General features: G+C 38.6%; 3 protein-coding genes across 5 annotated transcripts in view; 1 reads left to right on the top strand and 2 right to left on the bottom strand.

The window, feature by feature from the left end:
* The window catches only part of LOC147226282 (transcription regulator protein BACH2-like), a 44285-nt gene extending 40896 nt beyond the window's left edge, over window positions 1-3389 (top strand). For both annotated transcript variants that reach the window (XM_086160331.1, XM_086160332.1), the window contains one exon: window positions 37-3389. In XM_086160331.1, coding sequence (XP_086016457.1) covers window positions 37-462 — 426 coding nt within the window. In that variant the 3' untranslated portion in view covers window positions 463-3389. The remainder of the gene's footprint in view (window positions 1-36) is intronic.
* A 2156-nt stretch (window positions 3390-5545) lies between these two features.
* gja10a (gap junction protein alpha 10 a) lies at window positions 5546-17295 on the bottom strand. Of its 2 annotated transcripts, XM_086160631.1 has the most exons (4): window positions 17147-17295; window positions 14910-14929; window positions 11099-12538; window positions 5546-7266 (listed from the first exon to the last, which is right to left on the bottom strand). In XM_086160631.1, exons 3-4 carry the CDS (start codon window positions 12497-12499, stop codon window positions 7228-7230), a joined length of 1440 nt encoding a protein of 479 aa, XP_086016757.1. In that variant the 5' UTR covers window positions 12500-12538; window positions 14910-14929; window positions 17147-17295; the 3' UTR covers window positions 5546-7227. The 2 variants fall into 2 exon arrangements, with proteins under 2 accessions (XP_086016757.1, XP_086016756.1); XM_086160630.1 differs by lacking the exon at window positions 14910-14929.
* A 2129-nt stretch (window positions 17296-19424) lies between these two features.
* ankrd6a (ankyrin repeat domain 6a) lies at window positions 19425-27692 on the bottom strand. Its single transcript, XM_086161103.1, has 16 exons — window positions 27573-27692; window positions 27062-27166; window positions 26887-26985; window positions 26627-26725; window positions 26436-26534; window positions 26060-26158; window positions 24675-24752; window positions 24402-24506; window positions 23931-24092; window positions 23512-23631; window positions 23216-23368; window positions 22515-22628; window positions 22012-22297; window positions 20951-21246; window positions 20408-20569; window positions 19425-19562 (listed from the first exon to the last, which is right to left on the bottom strand). Exons 1-16 carry the CDS (start codon window positions 27582-27584, stop codon window positions 19425-19427), a joined length of 2127 nt encoding a protein of 708 aa, XP_086017229.1. The 5' UTR covers window positions 27585-27692.
* Between the last annotated feature and the right edge of the window lie 141 nt (window positions 27693-27833).

The following is a 27833-nucleotide window of genomic DNA, read 5'->3' as shown; positions in this document are numbered from 1 at the left end:
AATTGAGAGTCCCCTGACAACACTCTGTCTTATTAGGTGTGTGAGAAGGAGAAGCTGCTGAGTGAGCGCAACCAGCTGAAGATGTGCATGTCCGAGCTGTGGCAGAACTTGTCATTCCTATCCCAGCAAGTGTGCAGGGAGGTGCAAGGCGGCCAGCCTCCTCCCATGTCCTCCAGCATTGACCTTACATCCAGCCCGCCGTCACCGTCTGCTGAGGAGGGCTCGTCCCAGCCGAGGTCACCCCGCCAAATCCAAGCTGCCCGGCAGTGTGAGTTGGGTCGGGGAGAAAGGGAGGACGGGCAGCCGGGGATGGTGGAGGTATCTGTTGAGGAGGGTCAACAATGTCCGCTGGTGTTCGATTCCACGGAAGAGATGTTCAGCCCCATCGTGACGGTAGATTTCTGTCAGGAAATGACTGAGAAATGCACAACAGAGGAACAGAAGAGACAGGACTGTCCCTGAGGCTTTGTCTGTGACACATTAACACTTGTTTATTCTTTGATATTTGAAGTATTCTTTTCTGTTTTTTTGTAATGGACAACAAAAGCATTGTCCTTGCAGCAATACTGTTCCACAGGTATTTTTTGGACTGGCGATGAAACAAAAGCACTGGCAGCTTTTTCTCTTTCTCTCTCTCTCTATTTTCTCACTGTCACTCTCACACTCTCCCTCACTCTCTCTCTCTTGGCCTGTCTCACTCCTTTTCCTGTCAGCTTCCCTCCCTCCTTCGTGCATCATGGGAGGTTAAACTCAGGAATTTCTCAGAATGTTCAGTCCCTATCAACATGTACATGCACTTTACTTTAGAGTTCTGTAAAATCTTGGCAATTATGGGTTTCAAGTTCACTGCAAACTTTGACTTCATAGCATTCAAACTTCGACACTTCTGACTTCTAATTGAGGAAGAGTTTAACACTCTGGGAAATGAGCTCATTTGCTCTGTTTTTTTTTTTTGTTTGGGGCACTTGACGCAGTGAGAGGCAGACTTTAGAGCAGCTTGTTTGGGCAAATGCAAACACAGTAGTCACCCTGAAGGAGGGTCCAAACAACAGCGCTAACACCAGCTCTTGAACAAGGTCTTGGTCAGGTTCTCTTGCCTGAGAAAGCTCCACTTTAAAGAAGCATTTTACAATTTTGTACTCTTCCTCTCAGAAAAATAGGAAGGAAAAAAAAACACCTTTCTTTGCTGGTCAAACAGGCAAGATTCCTGACCAAATGAACGGGGCTGCAGCTCTGACGCGACTTTTGTTGGTTCACTTGAAATTGTACATGTGTGCGACTGAACGGTACCAAAGGGAAAATGCAACAAAGTGAAATTGCATCTATTGTTTCAGACCAAAGCAAACAAAAATAAAGTTGGTGTAGAGATAATAAAAATAGCCAGCGGTTACATCCAGGGCCATCTCTCGTAAAATATGTGAAACGAACACAACTACTTAATCACTCCAAGTTGCTTGTGTTTGCTTTGTAAACATTTTAAATACTGTCTGTGATAAAAATTGATTATATTCCTCATGGTGGTCTGATGAATCCAACAATGTCCAGTGACGGTTGGTGTTTTTGTGAGAAAGTCTTCCTCAAACGCCGAGTTAGAGGGGTGGTTAAGACAAATAACCCTGCAGCCGTAGAGCGGGTTCCAGTTCTCACCATATCTTATATTAAACTAAACCACAATGTTATTTGAACTGTAACTACATAATTTTTTTAATTGAACAATTTTTTCGCTGTTTGAGGAGCTCATTCAAGATCCACCATCACGCTTTTTGTTTTTTTTATGCACCGGGTTTTGACAATTTCACATATTTCTGTGAAGCCAGGATGGCAACCTGTATGCCCCCTGTATCTTAGCTAAGCTTGTTGTGGTACTTCGAACACACATGTACATATTATCTCATTACTTGAAAAAATATTAAAATTAATCGTATTCTCAAACTGATACTTAACAAAAACAATGCACGACATATCACGTAAACGGTAATTGCCGAGTGACACAGGACTTTAAAGTAAAATGTTACCAAAGGTGTGTATACGTTAGATGTGTTTACATTAGTGCAAATTGTGAAACAAAATCTCATTATGCAATGTTTTGTTTATTGAACGTTGATTTGTCGTCGTTTTCTTGTGCTCAGATGGATGTTCCTACATGTTTCTCTTCGGCCTTTTTTTTTTAATTTTATTATTTTTTTACTTCTCTGCGCTATTACAGAACTCTCTCACAGAGATGCACAGACCAGCACCTCCAAGAGGTGACGCCTGGCGAATGCATTGCGACATTGGCACTTATATCAAAACTCAACGCCAATCACTGCTTGTCCAAATAGGTTAAAGGACCACGCCAATGTACTTTTTTTCCCCATGTCTTTTGATTTAAACTGATTAAAAAGGTATTTGTAAATTAGCAAGTAACTGCAAGAATTTGAAGCTGATCATTAAAGAATACATACAGTATATGTTCTAAAATACATTCAGCAGATTTTTCTCAATAAATATGAGAGATCACACATCAACTGGGATTAAATGAACAAACAGAATTGCAGCAGACAGTAGGCAGGTAAAATGGTCCCTGCTGTAGACACATCATCTTTGTAAAAATTCAGTGTGTCTTGAGTATTTTTCAGAGGTCATATCAACATTTTCCAGAAAAAAAAAGAACAAAGCAACATCAAAAAGACAAAAATGTATTTCCGGTGATCAATGTTAAATAGGTTACACTGGCATGGTCCTGTCAAACCTCAGCTTACAGGAATCATAAGTGCTCTTTTTTGCCCGTTGTTTAATTGTTTCTTTGAGTAGTGAGAATTGAGTGTTCATACCAACGGTAATCATGTATTTAGCTGCAGTGTTCGCATATTGTACATAAACAACCCTACTTTAAAGTATTTGCTACAGGATCTGGGTGTCAGACACCAAAAATGTCATGTATTCACACACATACACACAATTGTGGACACAAAACAGTCAATACCCAAATAACACATCAGTGCCCCTAATGGTGTCGGGTATGAAGTTCAAAGTTCTAAACAAACACACTGGCACATTGTCGATTTAGGGAGATGCAAATTCATCTGCTGTTGAAAAATCAATGGGGAGGCACGTGGCAGGGGGTAGTGCTGGTTGTGCTGGTGGTGTTGGTTTTGGGTGGTGCTGTCACATGGTCAGTTGCTTCATGGTGTTCGGATTCTGGATGTTTGTAGGCTTCTTCTGTCTTTTAGGGTTTACGCTCTTAAAAAGAAGTAAAAAAAAAAAAAAAACTCACTAAATTGAACTTTATGCGAGTTAATGATCCAGAAGTCAGAAAAAAGAATAGCCTTTAAGCCAATGATAATCTCCTTAATGTACTGAATTTACACAGAATAACACTAATCAGCTGGATTTATAGTTTTTAGTTCCTTAATGTGAAGTTGTTTATTTATTTATTGGGTGGGGGGGTGGGGATGGGCGTGGGGGCTGTAGATGAAATTGCCTAGATGTAGGTCAGTACCCTTCCTTAGAGCTGATTTATCAACTGTCAGCAGTTTTTTTTATTGTTGACAGTTTCATGGAGAAATATGTCTATATTTATTAGCCACATGTGTACTTAAGTTGTAATTTTTTTCTTAAAGGGGTGTAAGCATGTTTACAATTTTGTGTAATTCCTGTTCTTATTTGGTTTTGTAAAGATACAACTGAGTTAAGTTGGAAGAAAAAAACTGATTGACATTTTATTTTACTTTTTGATTTCGGCTACATTTGTCACGGTAACTTTCAAGTGTTGACAAATTTGTTCGGGGATATCTGACAAGTGCAGCTACAATTTCTTGCCTTAGAGGTTACAGAGGCCAAACTACCCAAAGGGGAAGAAAGGATGTGATCCTATGGAAGCAACGTGGCAGCGCTCAGAGACTGCAAAGCCTTTCACTACAAACATGGACGTGGCCCCTTCTGATGATGCGCTGTACAAACTGTGCAACGTCACCACTTTTTTTCTTCTTTTTTTTTTGTGACTTTTTGTCTCACTGTTTACCAAACACTTTTCTCGTAAAAAGAATTCACTTTTTTTTCATTTTTCCCGCCCAGCAGAAAATACTGAGACCCAAAGTGTTCAATGTTGAATAAGCAAACAATAAATGACAATGTCACCACCTAACTGATGTTAGTGTTGACAAAGTATGCAATATGAAGTTGTGGAATAATTACATCACATTGTTTTGAATTGCCTTAAATGATAAAATTAATAACATTTTTAATTGGGAATATGTAATGACTGTAATACATTGTTAAATGAACTATTTCACAACTTCATTGCTATTTTATCTGTATTTATTTAGATGAAGATTATATTGATTTAATATTGACCCCTTTGTGACTCCATGTAGAAAAGCCCACATGCTCTTCTGAGTGTCACCTTGAAATGTACTATAATAGAGGACCAATAGTTGAAAAACGACAATGTACTTAATGTAATTAAACACTTTGTAACTGAGCTCAGAAAATTTCCGAGGGTTTAGCACTTGAATAAATATCAAAATTAAGCATCAAATCATTTTGTAACTTAAACAATTACATTCTGCACAAAAATCACTCTTGTTTTGCACTGCTTCTTTTTTTTTGCACTACGTGCTTTTTGCAAAACAGGAGTTGTTTGAGAATGGCAATGACTCGATGCCTCCTCCTTATTTTCAGTCTTTTTAAAAGAGAGGTCCTCTATACTCCTCAAGTGGGATTTTCATTTTCGGAAATGTCTGGAGGGCCGCAATCAGAGATGTTGGAACATGTTTGCCTGCTGGTTAAGAAAATCCCACAAACGTCTTGTGTACTTCATAAGCTGTAAGGAAATGTCCTAACCTCAGAGCCCTTTTGAAAGTAGCCCAAACACTTTTTTTTTCCTGTTTATACACACCGGTGCTGTAGAAGGCTCGATGTAGCATATCTGTAACTCCACTGAATCTTTTGATTACTGATGTCTTTCAGCAGAGGCAGTGTTACACAGTAGCATAACCATCCCTTTATAGCATTTTAGAAATTCAGCAAGGCTTATTCCAGCCATCATCTGTTGATAAAGTGGAAAATAAGTATTATTCATCTCGTCTGGACCAAATACAAGTTTGTCCACAATCCCCATTTATTATGCTTATTTTGGCCTTACACAGATGTATCAGTGAGAATTAGCACACTGTGTGTGGCACAACGATTCTTCATATAAAAACTTCACACTTATACTTGTGCTCACTTTGTCCTATACTGGTGTTAATTGAGAAAAAAAATCAACAACAATTAAAAATAAACTTTAAAATACTGGTCACACCCCACACCATTCTGGGTATTTCAAATACAGTCCTTTTTTGGGTAGCACAATATATAATACATACAGACTATCAACATGTTTACTATCTATTCTCAACTTTTTGCTTATAGATGCTCTATCACCTGTTTTACCATTCTTAACCAAATGGTCTGAAATTGAAGGTTATTTTAAATTTTTCATGAGATTAAATGGGCCAATTCCAATTCAGTAGCTGCTCCTATATTATCGCTATAGCACTTTTTGACATAAAATAACGCTTTGTTTTTTTTTTTTTGTTTTTTTTATTTAAGATTTTCAATTTTGTTGAAAATGTCAACAGAAACGAGTGTAAGCATTCACTGGATTCCAGGCTAAAATATATTGAAATTAATATTAAATATAGCCATAGTATATTCTTAAAATATGACTGTGACATGCAGTGAATAAATGAGTGGCACATTTTCTTTTCCTTAGATCCACCTGGCGCTACACATAATATATCATAGGTTTTACATGTTCAACAAAGATATTGTATATAAGTACACAGCTGCCAACATATCATCTGATACTGATCTGAACTACCTGTGTAAGGCCTTTATGAGATAAATGTCAAAGGTTTTTGCCATTAGTTAGCGCAATGCCAATATGGCCATGCTGAAAATGTTTCGGTAAAACACAGGTTCCTGATGGCATTTATTTTTAGCCCATTGCTGCAAAGCGTCCCGCTGCTGGAGTGACACACAGCTTTTGCACATTTCTTCACCGGATGTTTCCAACATCTCTGAACGCAGTACTAATTCAACCTCCTCCTCACATCATGACAATTTAAGTGAACAAACAATTAATCCCTGAGCAGGATTTTTCCTTTTTCCATATGAAATGGCTTGCCTTCTCTTGTAGTGACAGTGGCAGACAAAAGCAAGTAATTTTGAAAGTATACTGTTGTTTATTTGTTTTGTTCTTTTACACCAGGTGTGAATCCGGCTCTTTGCTCGGCTCTCACATTGTGATCTTTGAGGTTCGGAACCTCTGTTGAAATGACTCTTACACTTATCTACCTGGATGATTCATACCTCTTCTCATGGGTAAGGACTGTACAATAGACTTGTAGACAGTTTCTGTGGCGTTGTTTCTAACTTTTTACGGTGGTTATATCATTGTATTTGTAGATTTTGGTGAAACATTTTTTACGTGTCCTCTTTTTTTGGAGTACCTGCAACATGACTGTTATATGCAGATGCAGCATTATTGATTTCTCTTTTTTTAGTCTATGAATGTTCAAATGTTTAGTTTAGAAGGTTGTTTTTTTGTAAATATCGTGCATAATGTCATGATTTGTTCATTTGATATGAAAAAGGTTTAACGAAGAAACTGCATTTTGTCTAGGATTTCTTTTGTTTTGTTTCTTTTTTGTTGAGAAAATAAAACAAAAGGCATGAGGATCCATGTGTGGTGTGGCTTTTCATCAAGTATCAGCTCCTCTGCTTTGTTAAGAAGCATTTAATCAGAATACAATATAAATGACATGACTGTATGTAATGACTACACACAAATACACACAGATTATTACCAAGTCTTTGACTTAGAAAAAGTTTATGATTATTGCGTTCATTTTACAGGGCAAACAGGTCCTCTGAGGAATTCACTTCATGATCCACAGTTTTTTCTTTTTTTCTTTTCTTTTTTTTTAATAGTGCCAACACAAAGAGAGATTTTCTCCTTTTCATAAAAGATACAATCCTCTCCTGTTGATGCCCACATCAGCAGGCTAAGGTGCTTCTATTCCAAGCACACTGGGGCTTCAGCATGAGTCCGCTGTCTCTTCCTGGATGACTATTGGCTGGTTCCACCCCATGTGACTTGAGAGCTGAATTAGTGTTGATGGCCGGACCATTGATACAGTTTGTGACCCAGCTGGGGTTTAGAACTCTGCTCATTGTTGCCATGACGCTACCTTTGTCTCTTCACTTCTTCATGATAGAGGAGATATCCAGGAATACACTCTGTGAAAAAAAGAAGTCATTTTTTTAATATGAACCACAGGATTATGTGCAAAAGTGATCAAATTTGATTGTGTGTGTATATTTATTTGCTTAATTTATAACACTTTTCCAATGGCGTTTGCATCTGTGCACAAAGGGTCCTATCTTTAACTGTTTTAGTTTAAAAATATCTCTGGGGAAAAATTTTATGCTAACTATATCAACTCCAAGTCTATTTATTAATTTATTAATTTCTTCTTTATTTATTAATATACTCAACTGACTAGATTTATTTTCCAAACGCTGCATGTTAATCAAATTACACAAACTTTCACATACACATATTCAACCGCCACTCCCACACAAACAACCAAATGTCAAGATGCACAAAACCATCAACTCCTGCACCAGAGATAAAGGATTTAGATAAAAATCTGGTCTCTGACATATACGAGGGCAGCTGAAGTGAAATTGAAAAAAATAAAAACTATCTGCGAACAAGTTTCCACACAAATAACTGCTATTATTACTAATAACTACTTTTGTTAACCCATATCATATTAGTCACATTGATTTTAGTTAATATGGGGGTGGTCTCTCCTTACTAAAGTTTATATCACTATAAAACTACATGTATAGTATATATATACATATATATTTATATTCATTAATATTCATATGATCTGCCATTGCAGTTGGTGACATGAAACCAGTTTACTGGAACTACAATACAATACAGCTATTGAAAAAAAAGCTTTTCAAGACCCTCTTTTTGAGATGTTGGCTCTTCTGATATACAAGCTACAATGAAATAATTATAATCTGTATACAGCTGGGTGTTCGACTGGAAATGGTTATTGGGAGGAAGAGCCTAATCAAATAGTTCGCATATAGAATACTGCTTATTAACTTTGCTACAATTTTAACTTTACTACAATATGGAGCCAAAATCCATGCTTATATGATCAATGTGGGTGTTTTTTGGAGATGAAGTACTTTAGCTGTTTATAAGAATTGTTTTGTTTTTTTTTGGGTTTTACTGGACATTAATATCTCACCGAATTAAGTTCAACCCATTTCACTCTCAAATTTTACGAAATTACTGACATTGAACTGAATGCCCCCACCAGCTACAATATTATGAACATCAAACATTAAACTGATGAAATGTTAAGTCACTCCAGAAACGCATCATGTTGTTTTATGTTTTGTGTCACTTTGCATACCAGTAAGTTTAATTTAATTTTATGTATCATGGTGCATGTGGGGTGGCACAGTGGTTAGCGCTTTGGCCTCACAGCACGAAGGACCCAATGACAATTGGGTTCGGCTTCAGAATCCTCTGTGTCAGGTTAAGCGGCAGACGATGGATGGATGGGGAAAAATTGCCCCGAATGAGGGAGTGAATGTACAGTATTTGGCATTGCAATTTTAATAAACAAACTGGCTCATAGCTTCTGCAGTAGAAGTCACAATGCCACTTGGCCATTTTCTGTGAACACAAAATTGCTGCTGTCACAGAAGTGCTGCACTGCCTGAGGGGTGTATTTATATTTAAATTGAACAAAAATACAGCAATCATAAAACTTGCTGAGGAAAAAGATTTCCATCGCTGAACTTTGAACATGGATTTTGTAAAGATTGTGTATTCTGTTACATTTTCTGTCTTTGCCCTACACTCTGTTGCTGTGAGCACTTCCAGCTGTTATTAACCATTCCTGTAAACAGCTGAACCTAGAGACCACAGCGACCCCCTCAACAATTCTGTCTGACAGTGACAGGCTGTATTCATATGAATTGATTGCGTGGTAGCATTTTTAACAAGGCATCATGACACATCCGAGCAAAACTGCCTTATGTACGAAGCACAAAAAGGAAATGCACTGTGCCAAAATATGTAATGTCCATTGTATTACCATCCAAATCTACTCGGTACTCTAAAGATTATGCGCAGCAAATCTATAGACTGTCATTCACTGTAACATAGATACTCTTTGGCCAGTTCATTAGCTGCAGCTGCACAAAGCAATGCAATCTAATAGAAAAAAAGCAACCGTTGAGTTGTATAATCCATCTGATCTTTGTCATGGAGGTTGTTGTCCCTGACATTGTTCAACTACCTCGTGAACATAAATCAACGCCGACCTCATTGTTTCAATCTAGAAGACTAAATGACTGAGAAACCCATAGAAATGTCTCGCAGAGCTGACAATGTATGGCTTTCAAATGTGGCCTTTTCGTCAGAATGGATAACATTCAGCACATCATATATGGACTATTGTTTTTGTTATGAGAACTTTGAATTATTGCACAAACAATTCATTGTTTTGTTACTTTTGTAAAGGTTATTGAAACACAACTTTTGGACAATACTTCAGTAGATTTGAACAACTATCTTTTCATAACCAGCATTTTGTCTAAATTATGACATTAATTGCATACTATTGCATCTATTTTACATGATACCTACTATTACAAAAAATGTTGTTATTAGGCTGCTCAAAAAAAAAATGGTTTTCCTGTTTTATAATTATTTCTGAATATTATAATCCCAAAGGCTTAAGAGAAGAATACATTTGCAACTCGCCATAACAGTTCACAAAATTTAAGACCCTGCAAAGATAAAATTGAAGATGTATTTTTGTTATTAAAATGAGAGCTTGCGACATTGAAGTCGAAGGATTTCTTTTTGGTATTCCTGACAAGATTTTGACAAATGAGCACATCAAAATGTAGTCAACCACTAAACCAATGCATTAAACGGCATGTAAGCAGCTGTAGCAGTTAAAATAGAAATGCTGTATCTAAAGACATCAATAACAACAAATAATTTTTTATTGTATGGATTGGATTTTGTCTAAGGTGAGACCAGGACCCCAATCAGCATTTATAGCGCTATTGTTATACTCCTCGACTGGTGGGACAGCTTAACTTTTATTTTATTCTGGGATTCTCTTCCCCGACTACAGTGTAGGTTTTGCCAGCATCTACTGCAATGTTTACTGATCTCTAGTCTCTTGTCCATAACTCAGAAACATGCAGTAAAACGTATGTCACCTAGGTAATTTAAAAATAGATGAATAAATTATCATTTCATTTTTTTTTAGATTTTTTAGATCTAGAAAGATTTGTGAGCTCGTATGTACTGTTTTATCTTGTTAGAAATTGTGGGCAGGAATTTGGACACTAATTACTGATTAAAAAAAACAGAAAAATAAATCAATGAATAAAAAATAAGCTGCCTTATCTTCAATGAAACAAAGAAGCAAATGGCAGAAATAGACGGAGAGAAAATTCAATTAAGGATCACGAGGAATTGATTATGGTCTGCCCATAATTTGACCTCACCAACTGATCCAGTAGTGGAATAATAAGGGGGCGATTTGACAATATATCTGAAAACCAAACAAAAAAGATATGTAACAATGCAGTGGAACCAAGGGGTTACAGCCCTGATGATTTTTACAAGGTTCTTACACATCCACTTTCTATTCTCCGGTCAAAATCAGTTGAGGAAGTTTGTCGGATTCCATTTGCATTTAGTCTTGGATTTAGGTAATTTGGGGGGGAAATTATGAGAAATTAAAAGACAACCATACAAGAACGTCTTTTTTCAATTAAACAAACCCTAAAATTGAGAACTACATCTTTTTGGGGTTCACCTTTCAGTCCACAAATATGTGGCATTGACTGTGATATCTGGTTCATATTGTCTAAATAAGATGTGAAAAAGGAACAGAACAGAAGGCCCTGACAATCATTTAGATTCTACCTGGTTTTAAATTATACTCTTTGTTGTTTATATTTGCATTAAAACAGTCATAATCTTGCATGACATGAGTGCTTTACTTGCCATTGACATTCTTCGCCCTCCTGCAGGAGGCATCATGGGCATGTCTCCTTGCAGGGAGCCCAGTTCATCCGACTCCTCTGAGGTATGTAAAGAAGGGCTTGTCGAGCCACTGATTGATGAGAAGCTCTCAGAGGGTGGCCTGATCATGAAGCTGGTTTTCCTCGGGTTCGCGATCAGGTGATCGCTCGCCATCGACTCCCTCCGATCCCTGCTGTCCAGATCTCTGATAGCGCTGGGCCTTAAGGTGCTGCTGGACAGCAGTGTTTCTAAATGATCAGGCTTTGGTTGTTCTCTCTCGTCGGTGTCCATGTGATGGCTCTCCTCTAGGTTGGACACAGCAGAACCCCAGGCAGCGTGATGGTCCACCATTGTTGTGTGGACCTCAGCACTCCCTTTGGGTTGGACTGCACAGTTCTGTGGCATCCTAGGCTGGGGGCAGATGTAGCTGGTCTGACTTTGTCCCAGGTAAGCCAAGCTGTTGTGTCTCATGTCCACCTGGTTGGGTTTGAGTCCAGTGTAATGAGGGGGTTTCATTTCTGCTTCAGGTATGACTTTAAAGGTCTGAGTCAAAGGTCCATTGTGAGGCGATGTATTCATCACACAAAGGTGCGGTAAGGACGCTTTCGCTCTTGACTTGTAAATCAAACTGTCATCTTCCATGTACCTCTCTCCGTAAAGTGTCTGTTTGATTTTCCTAACACCCAGGTGAGATATTTCCAGAATATTGAGGAAAAGTGACACGCCAGCAATGGCGATCATGAAGACCATGAAGATGGTCTTCTCCGTTGGCCTAGAGATGTAACAGTCTACACTGTTGGGACAAGGCAGCCTCTCACATTTGTAGAGCGGCTCCAGCTGGAGACCATAGAGTATATACTGGCCCATGATGAAACAAACCTCCAGCACAGAGCGGGTAAGGATATGGATGACGTAGGTTCTCAACAGAGAACCTCTTAGAGGTGCCCTTTTCACCTTCCTCTGCTCTTCCAGCCTCTTAAGCTCCTTCTCCATTCGCTTGTGCTCATCTAATGCCAACTCAGCCTCATCCAGCTCCTCCTTCAGCTGGATACGTTTCCGTATGCGCTCTTTCTCCAGTCCTCGGATGCAATAGAGAGCATGGCCCATGTAGACCAGTGACGGTGCAGAAACAAAGATTACCTGTAGGACCCAGTAGCGAATGAGGGAAATAGGGAAGGCACGGTCATAGCAGACTGCTTTGCAGCCTGGCTGGTCAGTGTTGCACACGAACTCCGACTGCTCGTCGTCCCATACGTCCTCAGCTGCTGCGCCGAGAATAAGCATTCGGAAGATGAAGAGTATGGTAAGCCAGATCTTGCCCACAATGGTGGAATGAATGTGGACCTCTTCTAGAATGCTGCCCAGGAGGTTCCAATCACCCATGGTCAGCGTCTCACCATTTCACTGCCTCATGCCCTCAAACTGTGAACAGACAGACAAAAAAATCCACATGAAAAAAACTAATAATGAAAAGAGCATATTATATTTCATCATAGATGAATTTCATCTTTTAAATCAGATTTTTTTCAAGAATATTACAAATGTTGCCAGATGATAAGATTTGCCAAATAATAGAAGAATTTTGAATTAATAATGTGGAGACCGAAGCAACACGAGGACTAGTGATCAGGGTAAATGACGGTAATTGGTCCTCTAACAAAAAAGTCCATTGGTAGCCTATATCTCTTAAAGCGTATTGGCACCGTTGGCAAAATATTCTCAGATTTTTGTCTAATGAATCACAAAATGTGATCATAACAGGACATTATATTACTAATTTCCATTTTATTGGTCATATCCTTATCTCTATGAATGTACCCAGGGAATTGATGGTTGAAAGCACAGATTATTTGGATTAAATAGAAATAGATGTTGAAGAAAGTTTATACAAGATAAGCAACTGCTTATTGTATTAGCAAAAAACCCAAATAGAACCTTTGCAGCATGTGAAACATCCTCCCATGTATTTCCCACGTGCTTTTATTTTCTGGTCTGCCATCTTTTGAGCGCTACCGTTTTCCTCATATTTTCTCGCATTCAAACTGCGTGTTGTAGTTTTAAATTTGAGAATAATAGTTCATCCAAAAATGAATTGTTCCAAAAAGAATGCAACATAAATACCCCCCGGGATATTTAAAGTTTATATCATTTACACCATATTTTGTTGCTATTGGACCCTAAATTAGGTAAATGTTCAAAACTCAGACATTACCTGCACAATGAATTTAATTTCTTTTGACCCTTAGTATGGAGATATTTGATTAGTTTTTGGTCTGGTTTGCTTGAAAACAGGTCACTGCACATGTCAGTACCCAGCGTATAGTATTATCATCATTGTACAGCATAATATGTTACAACTTAAGCTACAGAGTTACCTAATGACTTTTTTTTTAAGAAGTGCAACTTCTTTCTCTGAGTCATTTTTTATCAGTATCATTGTTGACATGGTTTAAAAGAATTGGAATCTGCCATGAGAAGTTTGAAACCCATGCATGGGATGTTTGGTGGTCCATTTTCCTTCTTACAGCAATTCTGGATCTGTAGCTGGTTGAGTGTTTTGACGTCTTGCAACCAGACAAATCTGTCGAGGATTGGTTGCCTTTTATCAGGAACCTGTCCAGCCCATTACCCATTCATTCCCGTTTTACCGCTTGCACTAAAACCAAGCTACTGTAATTACAATTAATTATCCCATGAGTACTGAGTCAGTTTTAAATGAAGACTGGAGAATACTCCGAAGTGGAACTTCCATGGATGCATGATATGATCTGCATATAATATTGATAGCAGGGCCTCTATTAATTTTAATGAAAAGCCGATCAGCAAAAAATGATGCAAAAATTGTTATACTACAATGATGTGGAGTGCATTGTGGAGGAAGACTAAGCTGCTAACATCCAGTTTAGTCATTGGTTAAGTCATTGGTGGAAAAATGATATATTTTTATGGGAATTTGAGACCAGACGTGAGCAAACTGCAGCCCGAGGTGCACATCTTGCAGCGTTATTCACTCCTGCCCTCAGGAATTGTCAATTGCATCATAAGAAACTTGCATTTCATCTTGTTTCCTGTAATACATCATTTGTACCACTAGATGGCAGACCACATATACACAGGGCCTTTTCTGATGTCAAGTCCCTTATTCTTTCCTTGGCCTGCTCTCACGTGTGTGGGTCACCCATCGCCAAAAAACCAAACAAACTAGCAAAAACATCGAAAATCTGACAACGAATGTTGGGTATTCAATAAAGAGCGGGCTGAAAAAAAAAATCTAATTGAATTGAACCCAACGCTGCATGTCTGGCTATAAAGACCAAATACAACTTATAGCATGCTAACTATGCTAGCAACTTGGCATCTGAAGAAAAAGACGCTACCGCTGTGAGGTTAGCTAATTGACTCAACAAAACTTTTTTCTTAATTTTTGGGGAACAAACGCCGTGTTATCTATAGGTATACAAACTAGTAAATAAGTAACAAATGACAGTGACATAATTTGCGCCTTTCTCCATGTAAAAGATGCCGGAAGAAGCCTGTCAACATGCTACAATTTTAGGACCAGGAGCAGGACCGTCCTGTGGTTGATTCTCTGAGGAATTCCAGGTATCACAACGGATCGATTTCCAATCTGATCGTTCCAAAGAAGGAACATTTCTACTGTGGTTGAGTTGCATTCTTCCCTGAACAAGACACAGTTTCCAACCCTCCCGCAGCTGGTGGTATCTTGTTCTGCTGCGAGAAATTCCAGTGTCCAATGGAACCTGAACGCACCATGCCACAGAGCCCAGCTCACCTGTGGCCACCTGACCTGTCCTGGGAGTGAAAAAAAAGGCTAAACTGCAACACTACTCCCTTTTAAGTCCATCAACGGTTAGTATTTTTTATTTTATTTATCAAGCTTAAATAAGGACAATTTAAATAGACTTCACATAGATTGTATTCATTGTATTCATTGTATTCATACATTGTTGCCACATTTTTGACCTCATTTACTAAAAGTTTAGCCCGCTAAGTTTGACAAACTGAGTGTGGCCTTGAAGCTAAATTGTTTGCCCACCTCTGATCTGGACTGTCAACATGGATGAAAAGTATAAAACAGATGAGGATTGTCAAAAAGAGTCATTTCGTTAGGCCTGCAAAGCTGCATTTTTTTTTTAACATTTATGAGTCATTATTTTCTTGAAACAAGTCTTTGGTCAAAAAATAAACTATTTAAAACATAGCTAATGCTGCACAATTACAAATGGTTTGGCCCTTTGCTATTCCCATATTCTGTTTTCACAACACCTCTGAAGCACAAAATTTTGCTATGGAATTTTTTTAACTACCAAGATGGTTGCTGCTCCAGAGTGGACTCAGTACCTGAATCTGTTTCTGTCTGTGTTTAACGAAACCAAACCCAGAAATACCAAACCCCTTTTGCTAAATTGCAAATAAAAATACATAAGGTAATATGTTGGGTTATGAGTTCCTCAACTCATCCCTGAAACATACCCTGTTTTATCTCTACTCTGTTTTTGGTTCTACACTGGATGAGAAGCATAAGGAGCAGCACACAAAAGAAATGAAGTAGCCAGTCGTGATGACTTCCTCAAATTTTTGTTATGAGCAGGAATTGTTATGCAATATATCACTGTACCAGACCAACCAACTGAACCTGCAGCCCTGAGAGGGCTTACAATGAAAATGTCCTGTAAGGTGGGCGAGAGACACACTGTCAAGCGCTCAGAGGAGAAACTGGACAAGCATACACGCAGTGTATGGACATACCATACATGTAAGAAATTATGCAGAAATTGACAGCAATTACTTTTAAAAAAGTCCTTTCTGTCAAATGTCATAGTTAGGACATATCAACTGGTTGAAAAGTGTTTTAATGAAATGCTGTGCGATGCTGGATTGTTTTTGAATATATAATGCTTGTGGGCACCATAAATAGTTCCTCATTGGTGCGTGTGATAATGGTGGCTTTAACGATCCATGATCTAATATATGGAAGCCTGGCGCTATTTGAGGAGAGGTGGCGTTTAGTCTGCAGTTGTTATTTACGCCTGAAGGGAATAAAAAAGGTTTTTGAAAACAGGGACATTTCCACACTGATAAATGTTCCTAAATAATCATTTATGGTGTTGGTTCTTTTAAGGTATCTGTCTTATGCCTAATATTCTGTTTCAGTAAGTAATATTGAGTGATAATCTAGTTGTTCAACAAAAACTGTTCATTCTGCCATATACCCTATATGTCTGAAGACCTTTAGTCTACAAGAGAATTGTAAACAGTGGAGTCATAGCACACTCTGCTGGATAAATTATGGTATACCATTTTGAAAATCAACCTAAGGATCAGTTTTGAACACTGTTCACGTATGTGAAACATACAGATCAAACTGTCAATGTTATTAAAGTGAAACTGTCAAAGTTATTAAAATAGCTGGTCACCATACAAATCCACTTGCTAACTCATTTTTTCATTTTTTTCTTTAAATCTGTCATCTGTGTATAGGTATTAATATTGAGTCTTACTATATTATAAACTCAAAGCAATCTTTTTATCAAGCTCTGAAAGACATCACATGCAAAATTTTCTTATACATGCAAAATTTTCTTATACATGCAAAATTTTCTTGAAATATTTTATCATTTCAATAATGTTTCAAATATTCTACAATCTTTTTCAATGAGTCTGAAAAGCACAGATGAAACATTGGGTAAATATAAGACTCAAAAATCCTCTGAGCAGTAGAATCTCACTTGTTTTCAAAAATACGATATACTGCCAGCATTGACATCTGTTGCGTTAAACAGCTCATGCTCATAAAGAGGTATGCACACAAAAGAACATACAAATGCTATTTATACATCCTTTTAAAGCTTGGTCTCCCTTCATTGCAAGCAAAAGTTAAAAGCATGTACAAGTTGTCTGACCCTTCAACAAATTTTTGAAGCCCCTGGAATTGTTGGATGCAAAATCACACATCTGGGCTGGAGACAAAACAGAAAATTGCTCAACCATTTCAACAGCAAAACTTACATTTCCTTTTTATGGCTTCCCTCTTTGGCTCTTGATGTACTTCATCATGTTTACTTTAGTGTCCGAGGAGTTCACTGCGTCACCACAGCTACCCCATGGAGGTGTTAAGAGCTCCCAAGCCCTGATCCCCAATCCTGCCTCTGACTGTGTGTGTATGTGTGTGTGTGTACGCTGTGTGCTGGGAGCATTCTCCCGTGTTACATGCCGGGTTCACAGGATGTGAGCATCGACCACCTCTCGACGGGACAATGCGCCCCACCCCACTCTACATGCCAGCAGTGCCAACACCACCCGGTGCCATCAATATTGCCCTCTCTGACAAAGAGAGGTGATATTTGTTTATGGTTCATCTTTCACACAAAGATGGCTGTGAGTTTACTGGCAGGCATTACGATACACTCTCAGACTTTCCTGTTTGATGGGGATAATGGAATTCTAATGCTGATGTTCTGCCTGTTGCACCAATTGTCCTGAAAACAACTGGCCTCTTGAAATTCATGTCAGTTTATTCAAACAAAGTGCTGTCTCAGTTTAATAAAATATTGCCTCTTTAAGTTAGCTTCTTGAAGAACACTTAACATCTAAAATACAGTCAAGGTCAATCTTTTTTCTTTATGTACCGGTATCTATTTTATTACCTTCTAACATTAAAATACAGGAGACAAAATGATAATCATCATAAATGGGCCTAAAGTATCAGCTTTATAATAGGCAATAGGCTAATGCATTACATAACAATATTTTATACTGGGTGATTGTTTATTTCAGTTCTGGGAAAAAGTGCACAAAATCATATCTCATAACAAGCACATTCATAACATTTTCCAAAAAAAAGCAACTGCTAATTGTCATTTAAAAGTTTTTCATCAACCTCAATATTGCCTGGAGAGGGTACCGATCAAATAATAGGCAACAATTTTATTATGATTCTGCACCAATGCCGGCATAATGAAACAACAAGAAAAAAGGAAAAAATATATACGTGTGTGTGTGTGTGTGTGTGTGTGTGTGTGTATGCAGTTCCACCCTGAGCATCCTTTGACCAATAAATTCACAATTCCTCCCCTGTGCATGTCCAAACAATCTCACTCAGGCCTCTCTGAATCTAATGCTTGTCAGTTTTAGTTATATAGCTGTCAAATTCAAATTGTGTTTTTTTAATGTATATTCACATTCATGTTTAAATGGTTAAATGCATTTTATAAGCTCAAATGAACCATAGGGTCTTGTATTCATGAAATCATAATTCTGTCCTGGCAGATTTTGTAACATCTGCTGTACAAGTGTAACTTGGAAACGGCACATCACTGCTCCTCTCTGCCATGGATGTTTCCTCTTCCAGCTCTTTCTTTTGGTTTGGTATAGAATTTAACCTATTCTGACACTTAGCCTTAGCTCCCAAGCCTGAACATGGCTCCCAAGCCTGAAGCATTTATTACCCAGTGCTTATGTCACATTGAATGCTGTGTGCTACTTAAATATTAAACAGCTTGCTAACATTTTCACTGTACTGTTGTTTTATCTCATTTAGCTGATTCAACAATGCCTGCAGTATCCTTACTCTGACCCCTCTTCTACTTCAGCCTGACCGCACATCCGTTCCATCCTCGACTTATATCATAGGCAATATAAAATTTGGTTCATGATCAACTTGAAAAAGGGAATTGAAAAAAAATTCCTTATTTGATGTATTCCCACTGGTATGAGTAGAGATTAATAATCCATAGTCCACACATGCACATGAATAGAACTCTCAACACATTTTAACCTCTGTCAATCATGATCTCAATCACAAGCATTTTAATTTTCTTCCTCATATATGTTTTAGATGCCAACGTTCGCGATATGACTCAGGTGAATTCAGTGATGAACATCCTCTGTGACAAGGAGTGCCTCATGAAAAAAGTGCATGCATCTGATATTCGGTGGCCCTACCGCAGTGTGTGTGTGTGTGTGTGTATGTGTTCAGGGCTCAGCAATGACACGACAAGCACATACTGTACATGAGTTGAACATATTGAATGCTGACCTCGTCCCTCTCAGCGGGACCCGCCGCCCCCCGCCCCCCTTAGATAGAAGCAATGGTACATATTACTGGCTTGATCTGAGAGCCCTGGTGCTCAGCTGCATAAAATGACCAGTTGTGCCCGGAGGGCCTTTAATTAGGTTTCCATCACACACTGACAGAGTCAATGGAGCATCGATTAGATTTTCCCTTCAGAATCTGCAGCTGTGTTCGCTGCGGCCAAAAGCCAGATGTCACACCAGGATCATTGGGTTACACAACCAGGAGCTCCGCCCAGACATCTAAGCAGGAGGGGGGCGGGACTCTGTCCAATATGTCTATTTGTTTGTTGACAATGCGCAGAGGCCGAGACTCAACCACATGCTGGTCATGGTGGTTGTGTGCGAACTGCTGCCATTCAATAGGGACAATGCAGATGAATACTGTTACATAAGAGGGAATGCAAAACATGCAATGTATGTGGTCTATCGATTGAGGTGAAAACAGCCGTGTCAGTCTAATTAATGATGCCGTTATCTGCAAAAGTTGGAAAAGATCCTTTGGGTGTTGCTGGAAACATTGCACGATAAATGTATAGCACTATCACACGCACACTTATATATACAGAATACACAATGTATATATATACATATGTATATATGAAACTGCACCAATTACTGCCAGTATTTTCCACTATATTTCCCTATGCACCAAGGGATTGAAAAATAACACAAAAACTGTTTTGAGTGTACAGGTGAAAGGTGTTAGCTCCCATACTTAACTTTTCTCTCTCACCTATTTATAAGAAAATTACAAAGGGAGCAAAGGAGGGGGGGAGCTTTAAAATACCCCCCCTTTAATTGTTTCTGTTAATCATCCTGAGTATCTTGTCTCAACCAAATTAGGCTTTGAATGGATATATTTCACTTACTTTGATTGCTTTCTTCAGATTGATAAAACACATTGAATAATACTTCAATTGATAATACTTCAATACTTCAATTCAATAATACTAATGCCAATAAGTACAAATGAGTTTGGAAGAGGCATTAACACATAATCAAGCGAATGTATGGACTGGCTAGAAAGTATATCACAGTCTATGTTAGCATTTGAAAAGATCTTTATAGATCTTGAAAAGTGTGCAGCAGCATCAGTTGGTAGCTGTAAATTCTAAACTTCAGAGAAAATGTTTAGCGAGTCTCGAGTTTCCAAGATGAATAGCTGCCAAATCAGTTTTCTTTATTCTTAGTGACTCTTAACTTCTCAATTTCCTCCTCCAGCATCCCGATCTGCTGCAGCAGCCCCTCCCTGTCCTGCTCAACTCTCAGAGCTGTCTTCTCCTCCACTTCTGAGACCTTCCTTTCGTACCAGCGTTCCAACTGAAGCGACACGCACTCAAAGAACCGCTGAGTCACCTGACAGAAAATAAACAAGGAAAAGGTAATGACTCACCCAAACCACCCAAAATTTTTTTTTTTCTTTTTCTCTCATTCTTTCCTTATTTTTGTGATTTTCTCATTCATGATTTTCTCAAAGATTTGCTCAATAACAAAGTCACAAGAAAATATTTTGTGTACATTTGCAACTGCCTCACTTTTCGCAAATTGGAAAAACGACTCAGAACTTCATTGAAAAAAAAACAGAAAAAAAAAAACATTGTTCAAGTTTGGCTGTAAAATGCCATTTGAGAACCCTTTGAATGGTTATTAATAAATTGCATATAAAATACATGTTGAAGAGACACTGCATCTTTGCTTTCTTAGTGCTTTTTACTGTAAAATCTTTGAAAGCCACACCTCCATAGCATGCAGGTTGTTTCTCTCCTGGCTAAATGAAGGCTCAGCTGGGCGGTCGATGAAGAATTCCAGTGTTCTGCTGTGGTTGGCGTCCTTCCTGGTTTGTCTGTTTGCCATTAGCTCCCCAACATTTTGGCTCCTCAAAGCTCCTTGGTCACTCAGGCTAGAGTGGCTGCTGCTGCTGGAGAAACCCCCCCCACTCAGCGGCACCAATGCTGCTGTGGCATTGTTCTGCCAGCAAGGGGCATTAGAGCGTTGGGAAGATAGTGAAAGCAGTGCCGTGTTCTCATAGTCATCTGCCAGGGGAGAAATTTGGAAACAAACAGAAACGCTTACTGGACAGTAATGAAGAAGGGGGTTCTGTTTCTAATCTGTGTTTTTAATTGTTCACAGCGAAAATATTGATATACTTATATATTGATACATTTAACAGAGAGAACGGCACAGCCAGCCGTTTCCTGACCCCAAGTTTCTTGGTAAAAGGATAGCAGTTCATCGAAGCACTCCGAAGTGAATACATCAGAGGGCTTTAAAAGTAATGATCAGAAAACCCAAGTGAAATGGAAAAGAAATGAATAGCCAGGACTATGTCCTGCAAATGTAGTGTTGGGATGTCATTGAATTACCGGTAAAAACAGATATACTTATTTATTGTGTGATTTCACTTTAGAGACATTTTTGTTTGATTTGAATATGATACATGGGGAAAAACAACAACAACAAAAAAAACTACCAAACTTTTTTTTATATAGGGTTATCAATTGTGCATATAAAAAAAATGGTTTTGTGACAAAAATGTTTAGGAATGTAAATTAACCTTTGGGATCTTAGCCATTATTTGCATAAAATCATAGATATATGTATATTTCTCTTGGATTTTGTTGTCTAGTTGGATACGGGATGCTATTCCAGGCTACTTTAAATTGTTGTCTTACATTTTAGATTTCCCACAAATGAATGTAACGGAAAAGAGGTACTATTACTGATTATTATTGTTATTTCAACTATCAAACTGAATTGAATATAGCCTTTAAGTCTTGTTTGAGGTTCTACATACAAACCTGGTGACCTGTCCACCTTCATCTCAAAGTACGACCTACTCCTGCTCGGCTCCTGCTTAAGCTCAGGAAGACTTTGGTGAGAGGTAGACGGAAGAATGTTGACATACGTAGCCAGTGAGGTGCCGCTTTCTCCAGATACCATGGAGAGGAGTGGGTGGGACTCCTGGTCTGAGTCGTCCACAGAGTGCTCAACAGAGGACGAGGGGAAAAGTGTATGATACTGGCCTTTGGCTGGAATGTGGATGTGGGCCATGCACCACCTCTTCAAGTCCCGATTCAACGCTGCCTGCAGCACACACACCCACACACACACACACGAAAAACAATTTCTCACACTGAGTATACCATACTTGGTTAATTTTCTGTAACTTCCCACAGATTTGTGCATATTCCATTATACCTATTTATTCTTTATTCTAGTCTTGTAGTCTAAAATCTCATCAGTTTTTGGACATTTAAACATTGCATCTCAAATGACATGGTTTTGTCTGTAATTTTGATACCTGTGTAATCATGGCTTCCTCTCGACCCTGAGCAACTGCCTGCTGGATCATGTACATCATGTTCTTTCTCTGAGCTGCTGCTCTTTCTTGATTAATCATGTCCAACATTTTCACCTGTCAAAACATAATAACAGGAATCAAGCAATAAGTAGCCATCTTTGGGCTTCTGGACTTTGATTAGTGAAAAACAAACAACAATTTTATGTTGAGGAGAAGGGCATATTTTTCTTCTTTCCTCTTTCTTACATTTCTTCTGCATTTTTCGGCTGCTCATTTCAGCGGTCACCACAGAAAATCATCTGTCTCTATCTAACCCTATCGTCTTCATCCTCTTGTTTTACTCCAACTAACGTCATGTCCTCTATCACATCATCCACCAATCTCCTTCTCTGCAAACACAGTGGCCTTCAAAAAAAGTCATCTTTACTTTTACAAGGGATTGCTAACTTGGAACTTAACTCTCCTGCTTCTAAGATTTTTCAAACAAAAGTGATGAGACTTCACAGGATTAAGGGCACTTAACTCAACAGGATTCTGTCTTGACCAACGCCTCTTCATTTTTTAAATTTAAACTTAAACCTGTGGTTGAATTTGTTTATGTGCATGTTAACACTGGTGTTGACAGACATAGCAGTTTGTCACAGGTTGGTGGATTCCTACCAACTGAAAGTGAATGTAACGTGTATCAGGGGGACACAGACCTGGTGTCTGTTCCGGCGATCTATTCTGTCCAGCCTGATGTCCACCTGCTGTTGCATGTTGAGGATGTGCAGCCTCATCTCCTCTTGTGTGGCTTTCAGCTGCCCATCCAGCTTACTGATCATTGGTTTGCAGGGGCAGCCCTTGGCAGGTGCCTACAGAAATTACTTGTGGTAAACAAACTATACTGAGCGCAGAAGCTTCTGCAGTGTGCAAGTGTGTTCGAACAAGTTGAAGCGCCAAGGTTATAACACTCATATTATTTGTTATGGAGCTCTGCCTGTCTTGTCTGACTAACCTGGCGAATGTTTCCATCCTTGTCGCGGTATAGAGTGTAAAGCTGGTAGGTGTTTCCATTCGGGGGGGATATATCATCATATTTATCAGCCCAGAGTAGTTCCTTCTTCATTTGGACAGCCTGTAAAAAAAATAAATGAAGAAATAAATGAAGAGCTCACCTGAATTCAGCATCATTCAGCTTATATTTGACATTCTGTAAACTTTCTCAACCAGGTTCTTCTTAAAATAAGTCAATTTTGTTATCCAGTTTGTTCAATTCCCTGACTTCCTTGAAGTGAAAACTGTCATTCCTGCAATTTAGATCTTTGATAGATTTAGCCAAGCGTATACTTTGATAGTGTAAAATTGGACTAAAAAAAGATTATGAATTTACAGCAACAACATTTATTACACAGCTGCACACAACCACTGATGCACCTTCTGTTTGACCTTCCTCCTCCGGTGGGTATAGGGGCTGCCGGGGGTAGCTGGGGTCTTGTGAAGATCCAGCTGCTGCCTCTGGGTGGAGGAAACAATCTTGTGTTCTCTGGTCTCCACTTGGTCATTACTGTGGTTTTTAACCACCAAAGAACTGCCGTCCTAAATTTGATACACAGTCCGTTGGAACAAATTCTTTCAAGCAACTGACTCGTTTAAAAACAATTGGAAATGCTAATCATATTATCTCTGATTATGAGCATTTTACTGAATACGATTCAATTTTCAGGCGGCTCGGTGGCACAGTGGTTAACGCCACCGAGTCTTATATTAATTTGTCTAAAAGAGATAAACAGCATTAAAACAACTCATTGTCTGCGCTACTTACTTTTGTTATTTCTAATTTAAATACTTGTGAAAGTTTTGCGGAAAGCTGCTGTCTATCGTTCTGTCATGTTAATAGTGTCTTACTTGGGTTGGTTCCATTTCCATTCTTGTGTCTGAATTGGACCTTCGTCCAGCAGTCAGCCCCTCTCTTTTTTTTACTATAGTTCTTCCTCTTATGAAGCGGTGAACCTGTGATCAAAATCAAAGAAAAAGCTGAATTTTGTAAATGCAATTAAAATGAATACTTTCATTAAAATGCTTGCAAATAGATCAAAAAAGGTTTGGACATTATTGCACATGTAATGGAACATTCTTACTGAATTAAATGTGGAATTAATATGCCAAATAGACACAAACCTGAGGAGCTCTGGCTAGGAGGAGCGCCATGTCCTTATGGTTGTTGTCTCTTGCCTGGTCAAGGGCTGTTTTACCTGCCTGAGATTCAACACAAGCATAATGTGGAACAGATACAAAACATTTCATTTCATGAACTAAAGCAAAACCAAAATTATATATTTTATACCACTGTAAGGGTGCTTAGTAGTACTCCTCACTGGAGTGTAAAGTTTCAGAATAATCAGCAATGAAACATGATGACAGCCAAAATAAATTGGTAGGTAATATTAATCCTTTTGACATATAGAGAGTGTCAGTTCTTGATCTACTTGAAAAATGTAACATGAGTATATTTATCATAAGACTGAACAGTAAATGTAATTAAACACACAGATTATCTCTTTCTGGTTCTTGATTTACAAGGTGTAGAGAAAAAAGCGGCCTGACTTCGGATAAGCAGGGGAAGATGGTTGAATGAATGGATGGTATGCAAATTTTGATTTTATTTATAGTTTTTTCTGTTTATGACCATTATATTTGTAATTATTGTCCTAGATGTGATGGCCATTTATTTCAAGAAAATCAAGTGAGGTTTATGTTCTAGTCATCAAATTTTATGGTAGTTATTCTAACATGATGTGAAGGTAGTTGGTAACAGCTGTGATTAACGACATTAAAAAAATAGATATTTTCAGTTCCAGAGGTTCAGACAAAAGGCAGTGCCCTACAGAGTCACGTCGCCTGTTGCTTTCAAATAGGATTTATATAGATTCTCAGTCACCCAGACTAGAGTGCTTATTGACAAGTCTATGTCTGGTAGCTGACCTTGCTATATTTCTCAAGGAATGTTTGATCTTTTGGCTAAGAGCCTACTTCAGTTCAAAAGAACTAAACTGAAGATTAATCAATGACTGTCACCAGTTTTGCCGATAACTTGAGTTATTCATTGTGACAGCACAGCCAGATGTAATAAAACTGTATGGGCTACATTCTTTCCTGCATGCCAGTGGGGAGAAAAGCTCTTCGAGGCATCTAAGAATGTGGGGAGCTATAAGGTAAGCGTGACAATAAATGCCATTGACAATTCTTTTGTCACTTTGCAGATGCTGCGGCAGACAGCAGGGACACAAGAAATCATCAGCTTTCTAAAAAGAAAAAAAAAATCCTTCAACTTTCCCACCACTGCTGTCACTGCTGTTGCGTCCATCACATCCCTGCTGCCTCCACACTAGCGTTTACTCTACATCTTGCTGACGTGTTGAATTAGTTTCTGAAGATGTCATAAGTTAGTTAGATGAACATAAAAAAATCATGTTGACTGAAGATTTATGCCAAACTATCAGCATCTGACTTTGCTGTGTTTTTTTTTGGACAAGATAAAGCAGTTTGTTCAAGTTAGACCTTACATTATTTCTGATAGTGCCATCTGTCCCAGCCTTCAGTAAGAGCTGAACTGACTTCTTATGGTTCAGAGCAGCAGCCACATGCAGAGCTGTGTCCCCCCTCTGCAAAGAGACACATGCAAAGATGTATGTGTTTCAATGGGACTTTTAAATCATTTCATGCACAGCAGGACAGGAAATCACATGTAATAACCTGCATGTACATAAAACTGAAGAAGTATTTTTAACTGTCTGCTCAAACTTGTTAGTGTTATATATAAGTCTTTTGCAAAGTTATTTATATCAAATTAAAAAGCATATCTATCCTTGAAAAAGGAAGAAAACAATATACAACATCCAAGGTTAGAGGTGCCTGAGACATATTGAGGACAACCTGTACCTGGTTTCTTGCTGTCACTGAGCACAGAGAACCAAGCAGGATTTTCATAATGGTCACGTTGTTGTAACGTGCAGCCACATGCAAACTGGTGTCACCTGCCTAAAACCCAAACACAGTCTACGTTGTCACCAGGAAAACAGAGGGAGCTGAGGGATATTGAGGACAGCAGGCTTAGGATCTGGGGGTCTCACAATGTTCTTGGTGTCCGGTGTGGATCCTCTGAGCAGCAGAAGACGTGTAGATTGTGCGTGTGCGTTCTGACTGGCTAGATGAAGTGCTGTGTTCCCTGCCTGCATTAAACATTATTATTTGTGAAGGGGACAAGTTTGTGCTTGATTTGATAAAAAAAAAAAAATCATCATACTTATCTGCATTGACTAATCTCATTTATGACCAGACATTATGACTGATTTTGCATGAGTTGTCTTGAATATCCAATTAGGGGTCCTACCTTGTTCTGGATGTTGACATCAGCTTCAGCTTTGACCAGTAACTTGACACACTCAGTGAACCCATGCCAGGATACTTCATGCAGAGCAGTGTTGCCATCCTTAGAGAGTGATACAAATAGTCAAACGTATTGTTAACAGCCCACAGATGGGTCATGTCAATCATCCACCTCTTACCTTGTCCTGGAGATCCAAGGCACAGCCTCCTTGAATAAGAGCTGCTACAGCGTGGCTATTTCCTGTCATGGCTGCTTGATGCAAAGCTGTCTGATGGCCTGTTACCTGATGATGATGGAAGGACAGGAGGAACCTATTACTTCATTGGAAAGACTCTTTAACCTGCACAAAGGCAGGTAAAAAGAGCTTGTCATAAAAAGATACTGTATTCATTTGAGGGATAACAGAATCCCTGTTCTTAACATACAAAAATTAACACATTTTCAACTTGATGCTGAAAGAATCATCAGTTCATATTAACAGTTTTTTGGGAGAGCTTTATGTGAGATGAAGATCACAAGAAAGCAAAGAAAGTCAAATCAGTGAACTCTCACCCTAAAACTAACTAAATGTTACATTTATATATTTGCATATTTGAGTATATTCTCCCATAGGTAATCTTTACTAAACACAGAATGACTTGAATTTTTGTCACAAATAATGAAATAATTACAGAGCACACGACTTGTACCTTCTCCTCCATAGATCCCGCAGTCTTTTAACCTATCTTGTAGCCAAAAGAGAGCATCCAAAAAGAAACCAAAAAAAAAACCCTTGTGAAGGGTAGCTAGCTGTGTTTGTGGCGCATAAGAGGATGATGCTGCAACAACAACAGAAGGCTAAATACTCAATCTGTGGAAATGTGCAGAGAGGATGACAGATGTTGTAGTGCCTTTCAGCTTAGAGAGAGAGACCGGGAGTTAAAGACAGGCCCACACCTAGCTAATACTTT

Source organism: Fistularia commersonii, chromosome 15 (assembly GCF_037954325.1).
Source record: "Fistularia commersonii isolate RoL2024-O1a breed Wild chromosome 15, RoL_Fcom_v1.0, whole genome shotgun sequence".
In the NCBI taxonomy this organism is placed as follows: Eukaryota; Metazoa; Chordata; class Actinopteri; order Syngnathiformes; family Fistulariidae; genus Fistularia; species Fistularia commersonii.
This window is presented reverse-complemented; position numbering and strand designations above follow the sequence as displayed.

What these genes read in the sequence shown, in the direction of transcription:
- gja10a (XM_086160631.1), bottom strand. Translation starts at nt 12,499, where the DNA reads ATGGGTGATTGGAACCTCCTGGGCAGCATTCTAGAAGAGGTCCACATT. An exon ending in GAGGGCGAAGAATGTCAATG is followed by an intron (nt 7,267 to 11,098) that starts GCAAGTAAAGCA and finishes TTTTTTTCACAG; the next exon opens with AGTGTATTCCTGGATATCTC.
- ankrd6a (XM_086161103.1), bottom strand. An exon ending in ATGGCACTATCAGAAATAAT is followed by an intron (nt 24,753 to 26,059) that starts GTAAGGTCTAAC and finishes GTTGAATCTCAG; the next exon opens with GCAGGTAAAACAGCCCTTGA. An exon ending in AGGAAATTGAGAAGTTAAGA is followed by an intron (nt 19,563 to 20,407) that starts GTCACTAAGAAT and finishes ATTGAATGGCAG; the next exon opens with CAGTTCGCACACAACCACCA.